Source organism: Musa acuminata, chromosome BXJ2-4 (genome assembly GCF_036884655.1).
Source record: "Musa acuminata AAA Group cultivar baxijiao chromosome BXJ2-4, Cavendish_Baxijiao_AAA, whole genome shotgun sequence".
Lineage (NCBI taxonomy): Eukaryota > Viridiplantae > Streptophyta > Magnoliopsida > Zingiberales > Musaceae > Musa > Musa acuminata.
In genome coordinates this window covers 46963704-46980975 of record NC_088341.1, presented here as the reverse complement: position 1 = coordinate 46980975, position 17272 = coordinate 46963704, and the positions used below count along the sequence as shown (strand labels likewise).

At 41.4% G+C, this 17272-nt stretch overlaps 2 protein-coding genes across 2 annotated transcripts; one reads left to right on the top strand and one right to left on the bottom strand.

The window, feature by feature from the left end:
- Positions 1–595: 595 nt before the first annotated feature.
- On the bottom strand, positions 596–2957 carry LOC135611315 (CCG-binding protein 1-like). The gene is made up of 3 exons (XM_065106989.1): positions 2626–2957; positions 1218–1291; positions 596–1128 (listed from the first exon to the last, which is right to left on the bottom strand). Exons 1-3 carry the CDS (start codon positions 2858–2860, stop codon positions 784–786), a joined length of 654 nt encoding a protein of 217 aa, XP_064963061.1. The 5' UTR covers positions 2861–2957; the 3' UTR covers positions 596–783.
- Positions 2958–8545: 5588 nt separating this feature from the next.
- On the top strand, positions 8546–12855 carry LOC135611314 (uncharacterized). The gene is made up of 2 exons (XM_065106987.1): positions 8546–9173; positions 9329–12855. The coding sequence occupies exon 2, from the start codon at positions 9365–9367 to the stop codon at positions 12224–12226; it is 2862 nt and encodes a 953-aa protein (XP_064963059.1). The 5' UTR covers positions 8546–9173; positions 9329–9364; the 3' UTR covers positions 12227–12855.
- The last annotated feature ends 4417 nt before the right edge of the window (positions 12856–17272 follow it).

The window sequence follows — 17272 nt, the reverse complement described above, 5'->3', positions numbered from 1 at the left end:
TAAAATTCCAAGGTTCTATGATTTATAAATAATAATATATCTGAAAACTAAAAAAAAGAATCCCTAATTGTAATTTGAATTATATGTAGAAATTCAAGTCATAATTGCTTCTTTTTTGCTTGATCTATAATACAGAAAAGAATTAGTGTCTCTCTCTCTCTCTCTCTCTCTCTCTCTCTCTCTATCTCATGGGCCATTTAGGCTCAAGAAATGAGAAGGTGGATATGTCTTTTTGAGTCGAATTGGTACAGAACTTGATACCTGGCAATTAAGTAGGGTTCAAGATAAAGCTTGATGAGACAAAATTGCATGCTTTATGCTGTCAAGAACTGCTTGAAAAAACAAGCATGATGAGATAAATGCATGAACAATTGATCCATCATCAATTTTCACATTTCCTCCATCCATTTAAACAGGATAAGGAGGGCAGTTTATTGAGACGAATACCTTTAAATGATAATGATTCAGGCTTTCTAGTTCATGAGGTGTGAAGAAACCCTACCTATTGTCACTTCAGCAGCTACTGCATGAAACATAAAGACAGGAAAAAGATGCAAACAGAAACCTTTTGCAGTGATTTTGAACAACTTGCATATATCAGATGCAATCCAAATCTATGCCCAGTTAAGTGAAACAAAGGTCTGTAGCTGTTCGACTACATAACACATATGGAATGATGATGAAACCACAGTCCAAGATGTTCAACAACTTCATATATGCCACTACATTAGCTTGTCTGATATGTACATATGCTATAGTTCATCTACCAGTACCACAAACAATTCAATCAGTCTCATGGTCTGGGGGTGGTGTGTACCAAGCAGGGAACTTCCCTTTGCTTCTGAGTAGTCTGGTAAAAGGAGAATCCGGCATTCTGGCCCTTTCGGCTTCTTCAAGCTCTTCCTCGGTCGGAGGCAATCCGTCGGGAACAGGAAAAGGTCTCTCTCTTTGAGGGCATGAGATCACAGGTCTCTCTCTTTGAGGGCATGAGGTCACAGGTTTCGGTGGTTCGGTTTCTTTTTCTTTCTTCTTTAGCATTGCTGTGATGCCATGCAAACAGTCAATCAGCATCTTGATTCCACCAACCTGCCTCACCAGCTTCTCCACATCTTCTTTTGGCCATTGTTGCTGCAATAAACCAAAGAAAAGAACGAGTGAGGAGATGTAACAGAGCGTAGCATGCTAACGATGGACAATTCTAATCCAAGAACACATACTTCAAGATCCTTCAGCTCAAAATAGGCCCTCCAACAGCTATAGCAATCATCACCTTCAAGTGTTGTGCAGTAATCTGGAAAAATTAAAAAAGCGACAGATATTAGTATGCCAAAAGATGGATGCACCTTCCAAGTCAAATCAAACAAAACTGAAACATCCCTTTCACCAAAGAATGAAGAAATAGAAACGGAAGTTGAGTAAAAAAATGATGTCAGGTAATATATATTTCAAAGAAATACACATAATGGAGGACTACCAAAGGCCTAAAGCTTAAATGAGACTGAATCGGTCGTTCCTTTTTTATTTATCGATGAAATGCATGAGCAAAGAATATGTAGCACCCCAGCTTATGGTTTGCAAAGATGACAGACTCAGAACTATTGTAAAATAGGATGGTTTGCAAATCTAGAAACACATCTAATGTATCATGCATGCATGATAACGATTTTAAATGGTATTGATTAAAATAGAATACATGCTCAGAAGATGCGTATGAGAAAACACACAAATAAATATCACTTTTATTTCATATTTAGCTAAGCATATTTACTGGAGAGGCCAGTAAATACTTCTAAATAGAAGTATTATGGAATTTCCATCAACCATTTTGATACTTCTAAATAGTACAATGATGGGAAGAGGAAAGGGTAAAGAACCTCTGAGAGATGGTATTTTTTTTATCATATTGAGATAGAGCACATGGATGAACTCAACCAAATATAGCCAACACATCACAAAAATAGATGCAGAATCAGAAGATGAAGAAAAGGTGGCTAGTGCCAAGAAGAAGAAAAAGGATATCAACAGGCCCATTCTGGTAAAGATCAGAGAGTAATATGGGTTTATATGACAAAAATCAGCCAGCAGTACACGCTCTTATTGCATCTCCTGAGCTTTTGGTATACAATCAGTGAAGAACAACTTCAATTTTATGCTACATATGGATTCCTCAAAGATAATATATTACAATAAAGCTAATTATACATGAAAAAGAAGTTGGAATTTCCGACTTTACCAACAAAATGCATACAAGCAGATGCAGTTCAATGGCACGAATTGATGCAAATATAAGGCCAGGCCTACAACCATGTCTCTTAGCTAATCAATATCTTTTTGGCTCGAGTCAGTGATCAATAGACACCATTTACCAAATCTTTGTCCTGTAGCTTAGCTCGTTGTACGTTGACATCAGACCTTCTATCGAAACTCTCATCTCAATCCCCATAATCTACAATCTTTTACACGACAATTAGCACTAGCAAAAGGGCTATCTATGCCTAAACACCATCTATCAAAAATGACACCATCATCTTTACGACCAAGAAAAATCTTTCCTTAGCCAAGTTCATGATCCATATTATCAAAGAGAAACAAGCCACAGAAATCAAAGATCGAACCATCACATACCGGAGATCTCGTTCTCGATCTGCTGCAAGAAAGGCGGATCCTTTAACCAGCGTTCGAAGCGGCTCCTGCTGAAAGGCTTGAGCTTGGGGATGGACCCGTGGCTCCGCTGCGCGTCGCAGACGACGATCGACCTCGGCGCCAGCCTCGACGACGAGAGGTCGGCCGCGGCGGCTTCCCACACGTAACCCGGCCTGATCTGGAGCGGCGGAGATCGTAGAGCGACCGATCCGAGCATCTCAATCTTTCAATTCCTTCTCTTCTCACCACCAAGTTTCGATCTTCTGCAGCCCCTCTTCTAGGCGAAGCCGAGTCTCATGCAAGCAAAACCCGAAAGCGAGAGGAGATCGGATAAGGATAACCAAAGGAAGTATCTTTAAAAATGTAGACTAACGATACTTCGTCAGTTACCCCCAGAAAAGAACCTCAGAGATATGAAGCATGTCATGAGGTGACGTGTAAACAGGTACGGTCGAGGGTAAGAAAAGATGGGTGTGTTTTCTATCTTTGAATTTTTATAATCAGGTCCGAAGGAGATAGCCGTAATCTGAGCCGTCGGATTCGCGTTCGATTGGGGCCCGAGACGAGGAAAACGGGGGGCGGGACACAGCGGGATACGGTTACCGCGTGCGGACCTTATCTTAATCCACAGTTCCGCTTCTCCGGGGGCGGAAACAGAGTGCTACTGTTCTCTTATGACGTGAATTGGGTTTGCATGGCATCACACATGCGAGAATTGGACATCGCATTCGGAACTCGTAAGATGGAGACTGGATTTGTCGTCCTACTTGTGGATTCTTTGCGGACTTGTGGAGTGCAAGTAGATGCCCTGTTGAAGATACAATGATCAGTGAGTGGAGATCTCTTTTGCAGATGTTTTTTATTGCCTAGTCTTTGTCAACCTTTTCATACTTTTTATTGGGATAAAGATGCAGCAAAAGTAAGCCTGCGAACTCAATAATAGTTGGCCTGCAGAAGAGTTTTGGGCTTCTTGAGACGGATGAGCTTGAGCTAACCATGGTGACCATTCCTGAGTCTTCTTCCTGCCACCTCAAGTCATATGCTTTAACAGGATCTAAAGATCGTGTGAATTCCTTCTTCTTGTTTCAACGAGGGAAGCTTTCGTCGTAATGGAAGACTTGCTGCAGAAAGTTCCTTTCTACGACCGTAACAATCTTTACTGCGATGCAACATATGGAAACTAGCAGAATCAGAAACAATTAAAGCTCTGTAATCAGAAGCCTGCTATGGCTGCTATATGGACACCAACACGCAAAGGTATCTCTCTTCTTCCAAGTTTCGTTCAGTCTGTCATCTTAAGTCCTGCAAGATATCTCTGCTCTCATTTTGACATTAAGGACATGCTGGCTTCTACGATCTACTCGGCCAGTATTTTCTGTCGGTAGATTCTTGGGTTGTCCGATCACCTTGGTGGTGTATCCTTCTTCCTCGACCTCTATTACTGTAGACAGAAGAACACGAGAACACATGAATGCTGTCGTAGTGTTCATATGTTGCAGCCTTTATTGTTCGACCAGGTGAACTCCTGATTGTTGGTAGTCATTAATCCATGGGCCCATGATGACAACCTCGCAGCTTATGAACCATAATGTTAGGATCAAAATCAAGCAATCTCCATATTAATTGAAACAATACACAATACTCCATATTTATACATGTTTAGAAGGAAGAATTTTTTTCAACAGATTTATGATATCTTTTCAAGTAGTTGAGATATTGTTGTAGTTGAGGTTGTTATGACATGAGATCTTGACCGTTATCATGCTCCCCTGTCAAAGACGTCGATCTTGAGGACAAGGGATGTCTGGTGCATAGATAAGTGGCTCTGACATTATCATAATATATTGTAGGAGTAGAGTTGAAGTTGATGCCAAGTTCCTTGAGGAGATTGATGACCCAATTGAGTTCTGCAGCAGCGGTGTCAATGACATAGTATTCAGCTTCAGTTGTAGAACGTGCAATTGTCATTTGCTTCTTGGAACTCCAACTGATTGGATTAGATCTAAGGAAGAAAATACATCCCGATGTGGATGTTCTGTCATCAAAATTCCCTACCTAATCAGCATTAGCAAAGGCATGGAGATGAAAGAGGGAGTGTTTACGAAAAAAGAGACCATGATTGATAGTCCCGTGAAGATATCGCAATATACGTTTGACTGCAGACCAATGCATAGTAGATGGTCGATGCATTAATTGAGATAATTTATTAACCGTAAATAAGATATCTGGACAGGTGAGAGATAAGTACTGTAAGGAGCCAAGGACTGGTATTGAGTTGGGTTAGCAGGGCTTTCATCACATAGTTTGAGCGACTTGCTAGTAGACAGAGATATTGTAACTGTCTTTACATCTTGCATGTTCATTTTAGATAATAGATCTTGAATATACTTTCGTTGTGATAGGAAGAGCCCGGAAAATGTGTATGTTGCCTCCACTCTCAAAAAATAGCTAAAGATTCCTAAATCTTTAAGGGAGAATCGATCTGCTAAATGCTTGAGGAATGCCTTGATTTCCATAGGGTTATTGCCTGTGATAATAATATTATCCACATATATTAGAAGATATAATATATTGCTATTTTGGTGACGAAGAAATAAGGAGATATCAGGCTTAAAGTTGGTAAAGCCAATTGATGCCAAAAACGAGCCAAGTTCAGTGTACCAAGCTCTTGGAGCCTGACCAAGTCCATAAATGGCTTTTTGTAGTTTACAAACATGTTTTGGATATTGAGGGTGGATGAAGCCAGGAGGTTGCTGCATGAAGACATCGTCAGTTAGGGTCCCATGTAGAAAAGCATTGTTAACGTCGAGTTGACGTAAATGTCAACATTTTGAGATGACCAAACTGAGAATAAGTCAGATTGTTGTGGGTTTAATAATATGATTGAATGTCTCAACGAAGTCAACACTATATCATTGATGAACTCCTTTGGCCACTAGACACGTTTTATATGTGGTTATGAATTCATCAGACCCAGTTACACCCGAAAGGGTACCGAGTGCTCTTTTTTGATTTATGCAGTTCCCAGTGATGCGATTCGATGGAATGCAATCCAGAGAGGAATAAGCATGACAATGGAAACTTCGATGGAAATAATATCTTACAACTCAGAATGCATCATGACATCTTTTAAGCCAAGCATGCAGCAGTCCAGCAATTGTATCACGAGAAGCAACATTTTATCTCTCTCTCTTAAACATGGATTTTAATAGCAGCATCTACGTGTTTGAGGTTTCTCCATTAAATAAGATGTGCTGATGTTTCAGACTGCTAGTGAGCACAAACCGCTAAAACACCATCACCTCGGAGGTTTGGACTGGCTTCTGCCTTGTGCAGCAGGCAAAAAGAAACCAAACCAAACCTACTCCTGGCTTCTCAGTTTTTGAGTTCAAATCCAAAGGCACCCACTACCGCAAGAGTGGCCAAGCAATTGACTCACAGACCGTGAACTTTGCGGATGTGATTTGAGCTCCACCTTCATATAAACCTGGTATTGGCCATCATGGGAAAAAGGGACAGAGAAACATGAGGGAGAAAGGGACCACAGACCAGTTGCACTCGAGCTGGGGTCTCAGCTCCACTTCAGAGAAAGATGACACCCCTTGATTGATTCATAAAGCACCCTCCACTAAACATGAGGGGGTGGATGATACTCCCAACCGAGTGGGCCAAAGTTTCTTAGCAGTCTCGAAATCAATGGAAGAGGTGTTTTGGTCCCTAAGGAAGACAGCCATCTCGGGAGGATAGAGAGAACAGTAACATAGAACTCCGCTTCTTCTTCCTTGGACGCTTCAGACCATACGCTCACGCCACCGTTCGCTTAGGGAACGAGGCAGTGGAAGAGAAGGGCGCAGAGAGACATCAGCTACGAGAGCAAACGCATGACAACAAACGAGAAGGGAAGGGGAAGCGTGAGTTAGCAGCCACAGGAGGAAGTCCCCCGAGGTGGAGCCTGTTCCATGGACATGCTCTCGCCGAGAGACTCCCCCAGTCCACCACCGAAGACATTCAATAATCTCATGGTGGTGGGGTTGTTACGTGGGCAGTGGCAAGTGGGTACTTGTTCCTTATAGTTTAAGCCTCGACAGGCTAATTTGCCGCACTCTGCACACACCTCACCGTGCATGCATCGATGAAGAAGAAGAAGGAATCTCGCGCTGTTTAGGATCTCACCTGATCACACTCCTTTAAGAAACTCTTCCGATCGCACGAGTTGAGTTGGTTCATCATCACCCATCGATGAAACTTGGCATAAACATCAGTGGATGCTTCTCACGCTGCAGGATTCACTGTGCTTTCAGATTTGCGGGAGCCATTCGTAAAGATGAAGAGTCCACAAGGCAAAAGGAGGAGCTTTTAAGGATGGCAGACAACGATGTTGAGGGTAAAAAACACAAAACCCTAAATATGAATTAGCTGCCAAAAAAGTCAAAAGACAACCAGAATGAAAATATATTATCTTGCAGTAAATATGAATGTATATGTTGACATTTTTACATGTTAATATGTACAATGATAAAAAGTGAAATATGCCATGAGATTAAAATAATCAAGTACGTTTAACTCTGCTGACACTTTTCCACTTTAAATCACACTCGGCTGATACGACCATTTAAGTGCAAGGTTTGTGCTGTAAAGTGAACGATGACTCATTGGCAAGTCTATAATAAAAAGTCCAAGTGGATCTATCTCTCTTGCTTGGGGTTTCTTTTTTCTTGAGGAGAAAAAAAGACTAATCAATTTGGGAGCACAGGAGAGATTAGATTCCAGTCAACCTTCTCCCACGAGGTTACCAAGTCTTGTGCTTTGAGTGCATCAATAAGATGGAGTAGCTGCACGCAACCTGCGCTGACCTACAGAAAAATCTTCTCCGATCTCAACGTATTCAAGCCACGAGCTGACTTCCATGTGACTTTTTTCCCTGATGTGATGGCTTCCTATACGGCTCTTGGTCTGATTCCATAAGTTTCGGTATAAGAATAGTCTTATATAAATATATATGTGTGGGTATATATACATATTACATAAGGTAGCATTTTTTTTCTTTAAAAGATGAGACTGATTTGATATAATGATAATGACTGAAATGATCATATATGGTTCGTGGTCCAATTTAACCTTCTGATTGATTAGAATATGTGATCTTATGCCAAAAAAAAATCTCAATGGAACTGTCACTTTGATCATGTTTGACTTTTGCTTTTGAGAGCATTTGACATTGGAGCACAAGCCTGTAGCTAAAAGACACAAATATGTAGTAGTAGTAGTATATAATGTATGTGTTTCTCGATCAATCCTTGGATAAGGATGTTCTTATATTGAAATTTACTAGTAAGGAAAGATTAATTATAAGACATAAAATGAAGGTTTTTTTTTTTCTTTTTCTCTCATGGGCGATTAATCATTCATTCGATCAATCATTAAAGATTAACCTCAATCTTCATGTGGTCTCTGCTCATCATATCTCATGGCTGTCGACAGACCACAGCCGCCAATTAGCTGCTTCATTCAAGAGATTTAGGTATAGTTTGCTCCTAATCGAAGAGCAGGATGAATCGAGAGGGGAAAAATGCAGCGAGTGTTGCGACAAATCGGCAATGCATGGGGGCAGCAGCATCTGAGCTGAGCTTGATGCGAGGGAGGTAGAGCGATTGACTTTACGCCAAGACCACAACAGTTGGCAGGAGGCCCACCTCACATTCTTTAATGGGGGTTGCTCGATGAGAAGTCAATGATCATCTTATTTGTGATGAGCAGCATAAAGTTGTTTTCTTTTATTTTTTACTTGAATTTTTTTTTATTTTTACTGAGAGCTGAGGAGCAAAAGGTGGGGTAGTCTTTGTGCAGGTGGCTATAACGGGCAGAGAGGGGCAGATAATTAATGCATGTTTGGATGGATTGACCACCGGAGTAATGGAGATGATGGGAAAGATGGCCCGTCTTTAATTGTGCTGCAGGGAAGGGAGTTGGTGGAGAGAAGCGAGCAAGGGAAGAGAGAGAGAGAGAGAGAGAGAGAGGTGAGGTGAGAGAAGCAGAGGTCATCCCTGAGGCGGAGTAGAGGATCGGTGGCTGTCTGTGGGAAGGGAAAGATCTGTTCTTTTAGGCGGCCCTCCCATCTCTGATCTGTTTTGGGTGGTGTTCTCCGCTTGAATTGTTGAACACTTGCTGGATCTCTGTTCCATTTTCTTTTCTTCCTCCAAAGTCCTTGCTTTGGTCTGAGTTCAACTTTGTGGGGGTTGCCACTTTGACCTGCGCTGATCTGGTGTGGGAAAAGGAAAAGGGGTTTGTGCTGAGGAATCCTCTTCTTTCTCTTCCTCCGTTCTGTAGCTACCTCACCCCCTTTCTTTCCTCCACTTCTTTGCTCATCTCCTCTATTGTTTTCTCGTCGATAAGTGAGGTTGGAGCCTTCTCAGAGTCGGCATCTTTGGGTGTTCTCGATGGGAATCCCGGAGATTAGGGTTTGAATGTTCCCCTTTTTATTGACTTGTTACCGTCACGAAAAGTGGAAGTCTGCTGAATCCTCACCGAGGGTTCTTTCCTTCCCCTCTTTTCGCCCTCAAAATTTCATCTTGAAAACCTTGAAGTTTGGTTTTATTTTTTGGAAGAAAGCTCAGATTTTTACCCTCTTTGTCCTTTCCTCAAGTTAGGGTTTTGATCTGAACCTGATGGTCTGATGGCCTCCTAGGGTTCTTGGCTTGGAGGGCTTGGATGAACAGTATACATGCATCTCTCTCTATGGAAGCCCATCTCCCACTGCGCCGCTCTCATCCTCGACAAGAAGAACCGATGGCGGGACGGTGGCTCCGGCAAGGGTTCGTCGGAGGAGGGGGCCAGGCGGCGGCCCTCGATGCTCCGGCAGCTGCAGGAGAACAAGCTCCGGGAGGCCCTGGAGGAGGCCTCCGAGGATGGTTCCCTCGTCAAGACCCAAGACATGGACCCCGAGGCCTTCGGCAACCCCGATGAGGTCTCCGTCAGCCGGTCCAGATCGCTTGCCCGCCTCAACGCCCAGCGGGAGTTTCTCCAGGCCACAGCCCTCGCTGCCGAGCGCACCTTCCACTCTGCCGATTCCATCCCCGCCCTCGAAGAGGCCTTGTCTAAGTTCGTCACCATGTACCCGAAGTACCATTCTTCGAACAGGATCGACAGGCTGAGATTGGACGAGTATTGTCACCTCTCGGAAACCGGCGCCAAGGTATGCCTAGATTACTGCGGCTTTGGCTTGTTCTCCTACCTTCAGAGCTTCCAGAACTGGGAGTCTTCGGCTTTTAGCCTCTCCGAGATCACTGCTAACTTGAGCAACCATGCTTTGTACGGCGGCGCTGAGAAAGGCACTGCCGAGCACGACATTAAGGCCCGGATAATGGACTACCTGAACATTCCCGAGAATGAGTATGGCCTAGTTTTTACTTTCAGTAGAGGTTCTGCTTTTAAATTGCTCGCCGAGACTTACCCATTTCATACGAACAAGAAGCTGTTGACGATGTTTGATCATGAGAGCCAGTCTGTGAATTGGATGGCCCAGAGTGCGCGGGAGAAGGGAGCCAAGGTCCATAGCGCATGGTTCAAGTGGCCCACGCTCAAGCTCTGCTCAACAGAGCTGAGGAAGCAGATCTCTAGCAAGCGGAGGAAGAAGAAAGACTCAGCCGTTGGGCTCTTTGTGTTCCCAGTCCAGTCGAGAGTGACCGGAGCAAAGTATTCGTACCAGTGGATGGCTTTGGCTCAACAGAATCATTGGCATGTGTTGCTTGATGCTGGTTCGCTGGGCCCAAAGGACATGGATTCTCTTGGCCTGTCACTCTTCCGGCCGGATTTCATCATCACGTCTTTCTACCGGGTGTTTGGGTTGGATCCGACAGGTTTTGGATGCCTACTAATCAAGAAATCCGTGATGGGATGCTTGCAGAACCAGAATGGTGGCACTGGATCGGGAATGGTGAGGATTGTTCCTGTGTTTCCTCAATATTTGAGTGACTCCGTGGATGGCCTGGATATGTTGGATGGAACTGAAGATGAAACGATCAATGGGAATGATGAATCTTTCATGCCTGATACTCACAGAGGATCACAGTTGCCTGTTTTTTCAGGTGCATTCACATCATCTCAGGTGAGAGATGTGTTTGAGAGCGAGATGGATCAGGACAACAGCTCTGACCGTGATGGGGCCAGTACTATCTTTGAGGAGACAGAGAGCATTTCGGTCGGGGAGGTCATGAAGAGCCCTGTTTTTAGTGAGGATGAATCGTCCGACAACTCCTTCTGGATTGATTTGGGTCAGAGCCCATTTGGATCAGACCACTCAGGGCAGTTGAACAAGGGTAAGCCAGGGTCTCCAGCACCACCTTCATGGTTTACCGGAAGGAAGACTCATAAGAAGGCATCACCAAAACTTGCATCCAGGATGTCAAAGAGCCCTATTTTTGATGATCACGTGCTATCCTTTGATGCAGCTGTTCTATCAGTCTCGCAAGAACTGGACCGTGTAAAGGAAGACCCAGGAGAAGGACCTTCAGAAAATGGCCCAAAATATGCACGCTTCCAGCATGTCAGTGAGATTGAGGAAGAACACAAACTGAAAGAAGCATCAGGAAAACGTGCTGTGAAGTTCTGTTCTACCAATGGGAGCAAAATTGTTAGCTCGAGTTCTGTTTTTGGACAGCACACTGGTCATGAGAATGGCTTAACTTCTGAAATTTTCCCTGAAAACCATATGGAGGTGAAAGAGAGTGCCATAAGAAGGGAAACAGAAGGTGAGTTTCGGCTGTTAGGGAGGAGGGAAGGAAATAACAACAGATTTGCAGGTGGTAAGCTCTTGGGTGTGCAAGAGAATGACCGAGTCTTGAGCATGGACCAAAGGGTATCCTTCATCGTGGAGGACAACAAAACTACAGAAGTATCTTATCGTAGTTCTGATGCTGGCGAAGTGTCTGGGCATGCACTAGTCGATGATGATGATGATGACGATGATGTTGATGCCATTCGTGATGGTTACGACGATGATGCTGAAGAGTGGGGCAGATTAGAGCCTGAAATAGTATGCAGACATCTTGATCATGTGAACATGATGGGTCTCAATAAAACAACTCTGAGATTACGGTATCTGATAAACTGGCTTGTGACATCATTACTGCAGCTGCAATTACGAGATTCGGCTGGGGATAACAGTTTGCCTCTTGTCCAGATCTATGGCCCTAAGATCAAGTATGAAAGGGGTGCAGCTGTGGCATTCAATGTGAAGGATTCTAGCGGAGCAGTGATCAAACCAGAGATTGTTCAAAAGCTGGGTGAGAAAAATGGAATTTCCTTGGGCATTGGCTTCCTTAGTCATGTAAGGGTCATGGACAATCAAAAACATTTACATGGAGAAGTTTTAACTGATACCCATCATTCTGCAAATGGTCACCATGACAGTAAGAAAAATAGTAAGAACACTGTGGCTAGGGTGGAGGTCGTTACTGCTTCGCTTGGGTTCCTCACAAACTTTGAGGATGTATACAGGATGTGGGCATTCGTGGCCAAGTTTCTGGATCCTGCTTTTATCGAGACCGATGGACTGTCCACCATTGCAGAGACTTCAGAAACATAGCTGCTGAAATATTCTTCTGCAGATTTTCCAAAGATTTAAGTGAACCAGCAACCTCTTGTGCTGCTCAAAGCAAAAGAATCAATTATGAACCGCTGTGAATGTTTGATCGGGAAATGGAGATAATTAGAAGCACAAGGGGAAGATATAAACCTTTGCTCTATTTGTTATGCATCCTCAAGTCTCCCTATCCGAAAAAAATGACAAATTCTGGTGCTTCACGTGAATTTATTCATTCTTCACCTTTTCCTAGGTATCCATCTTTTTGTTTGACATAGAACTTGAGGGTGCCTTGTCTTCACTGTACGGCTGCTCATTTGCAACCTGGCTGATCAGAACATCAGTCACGGAAACAACCTCTCTACTTGTAGAGGTATGACCGTGTATATTGTCCATTTCCAGATCCCGCATTGGCGGGAGACTCATGCACCGAGCAACCCTTTTTTAGAGTTTGCTTAGCAATCTGTGGCATCACAAAGTTATGAATGGATCTTCTTCCCTGTCAAATGATGTTTGTAAATCTAATTTGCACTGTCAGGAAATAGTTCTGCTATATCATGAGATTCTCATCATTCTGATAGGAAGATGGAACACAATTTTTCACTCTCATTCTTATGGGCCTGTTTCATATCTGTAAATGCTTCTTTTGCTTGATGCTTTCAAAGGGTTTCTGATGGTTGTATTCTCTTTTAATAGTTTTTCACTTTTGATATACTGTTAACCATTATCTCTATGTATCTTAGATGCTACATGGTGTTTTTCGGCTGAGACATGGTAATTGCAGCTTAAAAATTGTCAGGATTCAATAGATTGGTCGAAATCAAGGTCATAAGATGTACGTGCCAAGATAATACCTAATGGGTGGGAGCACCCATTCTGTTTGCTTGTGTTTCCTGAGAATACTGTAATTAACAGTCTTCATGCTAATCATGAGGGATCAAGTTGGTTTGTTGTTTTTAAAATTAGTAGAAAATTTTCCCTTCAATCATGAGTCTGAATAGTGGTATCACCGAGTGGCAATTGCCCACCAATGGAAAGATAAATGGCTTCTATTGTAGTTCCATGTATCTCTACCCTTTTGGTGTAGCTGAGCAAAAACGATTGGTTAAGTACTAACCATCATCTGAGGGCTGCACAATTCTTGTCCAACAGATACTTCTTACAATTGATGCAGGATCTTGCATGTTTGTTTTGAGCAATACTTATTTTGCAGAATGTATGTGGTGAGGAAGTTGTTTGATGGTTCCTCCCAGATATGCTTGTAAACTTGGTAGGTCAACAAAGCATTATATGATGAGCTTTGCGCCCTTTGTATTTGGACTTACTGCAATGGCTAGGATCGCGATGCCGATCTTGATGTTTTGTGTAAGATTAGTAGTATGCAGTTCATTATATATTTATATATATATATATATATATATATATATATATATATATATATTGGCTTTGAGGATGGCTTCTGCCTGAATTCTCAGACAAGAATTTGTTAGCTATGGACTGTCACTCTCTTCTCAGGATCAGAAAGAGGTAAAGAGATGGTGCAGACTTGGTTGGATTACTTCTGGTAATGTACACCTTGATCTCAGGTTGTAGTTTGCTGTATTTTGATGTAATTCTGATCATCCTTGTGCTCTTCTTTCTTTCTGTAAGAGTTGGCCAAATTTGACATATAATATTAGTCACTGCATGTGCTGATATTTTTCTTCTTCCTTCATGAAGCTCCATCTGTTTATACACAGGATTTGCTGTCTGAATCCTCAGTTGACCATAATGTCTTTCAATCTTGTTAGTTTACCAGGATGGTAGTCTCCATCTCAATAATTGAAGGGGCCAAGTGAGAGCAACACCAGCAAAATTGTCCCTATTGGCTTGTCAACCCCACTATGAATTAAAGACCTGGTACCATGACTCCTGTTCTCATGCCTGTCTCAGTTATGTCCAGGAAAGATGCTGGAATTACTGGTGTCAAGACAAGATAAAAAGTACTCCATTGATAAAAGTTACATGAACACTCCATTTCCTACAGGAGTTTGATGACCTCCAAAAAGTAAATTCTTGCTGGTGGCTGCTGACAGTGAAAGACAGCGGTGGAATTATATGCAGAGAGCAGCTGAAAAAGTAATGATGGGGTTGAAGCCAGCATAAAACCACAGGATGCATCAACAACTGGAGGATCAATACCTTGACATTGTTATGAGAAAAGCAGAATCTAGAGCCAATTTTGTGGACTGTAAATACTTGCTTTCTTCTACTATATCAGTTGTTAGATCAAGAAAGTATTGGATGCTGGAATCACAGTTGCCAGCCATGGGCTAATGAGACACATTTAGAAGCTTCCACAAGCCAAACCTACCAGATACAAGAACAAGATCAGACATTTGCAGCCATGGCAAGGCATAACAGGGAACAATTATTGCTGATGCAAAATACATATGCTCAAGTCATGGCAGTTCTTCTTATGGTATGCAAGGCTATGCAGTGAAATGCAGATAAAGAAGGATAAATATTTTTTAGTCTTTTTGAGAACTGATGTAAAGTAATTAATATGGGAGGCCACTTGATAAATGATGAACCTAAGATGCTCTGATGCCAAATATTTGTTTTAGAACTTCTTAAAGCACAGTATGACATTCCAATTGATTAAAGTTGTGAATTGATATCAAAATTTCTCTAAATCTTAGCATAAGATGAGCAACAATTTGGCCTTCCAAAGCATGTCAATTATACCTCTCATCAACCAAGCCCCAAAATGTTATTTTACTAGTGAAAACAAATTAATGCACCTGAGCTAAAGGCAACTCTGCAAGGCAGATGCTTTTGAGATGCATGGGAAGGTGACAGAAATCTGAAGTCTATGAAGCTTACTTTTGTCTTTGTTTTTCTTTGACTCCAAGTGGGAAAACAGTTGAGCAATAGAAGATACTTCCTGTTCAAAATTGAGAATGCTGTTGACAACACCATAAAACAAATTGGTACTAAGTCATTTCTATTTTAGATCAGAGAGAAGAATATTGAAGAGATTAGTAAAAGCATACATGTGTTTTCTATGTTCCTAATGTGGTGGCATGCAGCAGAGAGAGAGAGAGAGAGAGAGAGTAGATGCTTCCAGTTTGAAGTATCTTGTTTCATTGTATGAGGAAACCACATTGTAAACATCATAAACATAACAATATCTTATTCCCAAATCATGTAGAGTGTCAAATATTAATAGAAGTTTTCCATGAGTAAAAACATTGGAACCAACAAATTGTAGAGCACAAAGAACTGTTACTGCTCATCAGATTATCCCATCCTGTGATGAATGCTTTCCAATCCTAGAAAAAGGAAAATAAAACTACCCATCAAATTCTTCAGTACAATACAATTGCTATTGACAAAAAGTTCTGACTTATCAAGATGGAAGTGGATGACCTCCTCTGCTGCACCATAGCCCATAGAGAAGCCACAACAGGAAAATAAATGTACCAAAAACTCTATTTCCCAAAGAGCATGTTCAGAAAACATCAAAGGGGCAAAGATGAGAATGAGTTGAGCTTTCAATACATTTAATTCTTAGTAACTCGATAAGAAAATGTACCTTGCATTAAATGAAAATGTCACCAAAACTGCCGGATAGAGAATGAATAATGGCAACACCAAATACCTAATTCAGCTCTTGTGATGTCTGTCGAACCTCTTTGAATATTTTCCGCTTGAAGTTATCAGTAGATTTCCACATGTAAATAATTCTGGTTTCTTCTATATCAATGATTGATATTAAATCAATGTCTTTTGCAATGCCTTGCTGGATTATAATTATAGTTGGGAAGCTAAAGCAGGTGCCTATATAGAAAAGCTTTGACAACTTGTTGTTTCAGGTTTGCTTGTTAGGATATATATATGGAGTACTTGTTATGAAGGCAGTGTTTCCATGGATGGTTGGTTGGTGGAATTGATTGCTAGGAACAATGGAAGAAATTTAATTGTGGAGAATATCATCATGTTGAAGTTTGTGAGTCATACATAAAAGCTGGACTTTTCTTGGAAAATAATTTTTGTTTCTTTCTTGAAAACAAAAATCTTCTTAAAGAAACAAAACAAAACAAAAAAGTAAGAATCAAAGCTAGTTATTTTTCTTGCCTTCTTGTTTTCCTAATGGATTTGGAGTAGATTAGAAAATCCTGATCTCAGAGCTTAATCAAGAAATGATGAGAGTAGAGAGATCATCACTGCAATGGCTAAAGCCTTGTGTTGTACTAGACTGCCATTATATATACCTACCTAGGAAGTTCTAAGATCCATTAACTGGGACTAGCAACACTTAAAATGAATGAAAAGCAATAGGCAGATCAACCATTTTTCATCTGCAAAGTTGCATCAAAATGGTGCAGAACAGAAGAAAGTGGCACAATTAGATTTTGCAGTAGAACCAGGGAATCCTTTTTATGTAGCTGTGATGCAACCAAGCCATCTATCTCCATAAAGAGTTCTATCTGGTATTTCTACTGGTTTCCTTAACCACTTTCTCTTGCATGTAACACTTGTTTGATTGATACTGCTACTAGAAGCTAATACATCAATCAATGCAAATATTTAATGGTAGTAAATGAGACCTGAGGGCAACATTACTATTAGAATAGTTTGAAAACAAAGCTTGGGAAGTTGATCACTGTTTCAGCTACATATTCATCATTCAATCTCTGAAGCTGGGATTAAATGTTAGTGGGTTGGCATTTTAGTTCCATGTTCATAAACTAAAAAGTTCCTTCTGTCTTCATCTGTTTTTTTTTGTTTTTGTGTAAAAGATTTATAAGAGACACTTTTAATAACCCTGCAGAGTACATAAGCTTCATCCTTTTCCCAATTTGAATACATATATAAATTGAAAGCAACAGCAAATCTAAATCTCTCTTGTCCAGTAGGTAAACTTAAAATGTCTACTTGATTGTTCATCAGCCTCTGGCAACATCATTATTATCTATTAATCATTTGACTTATGTTCTTGCTTTCTTGTGGCTGGAGCAATGCTGTTTTCTGTGGTTTTGTGCATAATATTCCTTCCACCTTTGC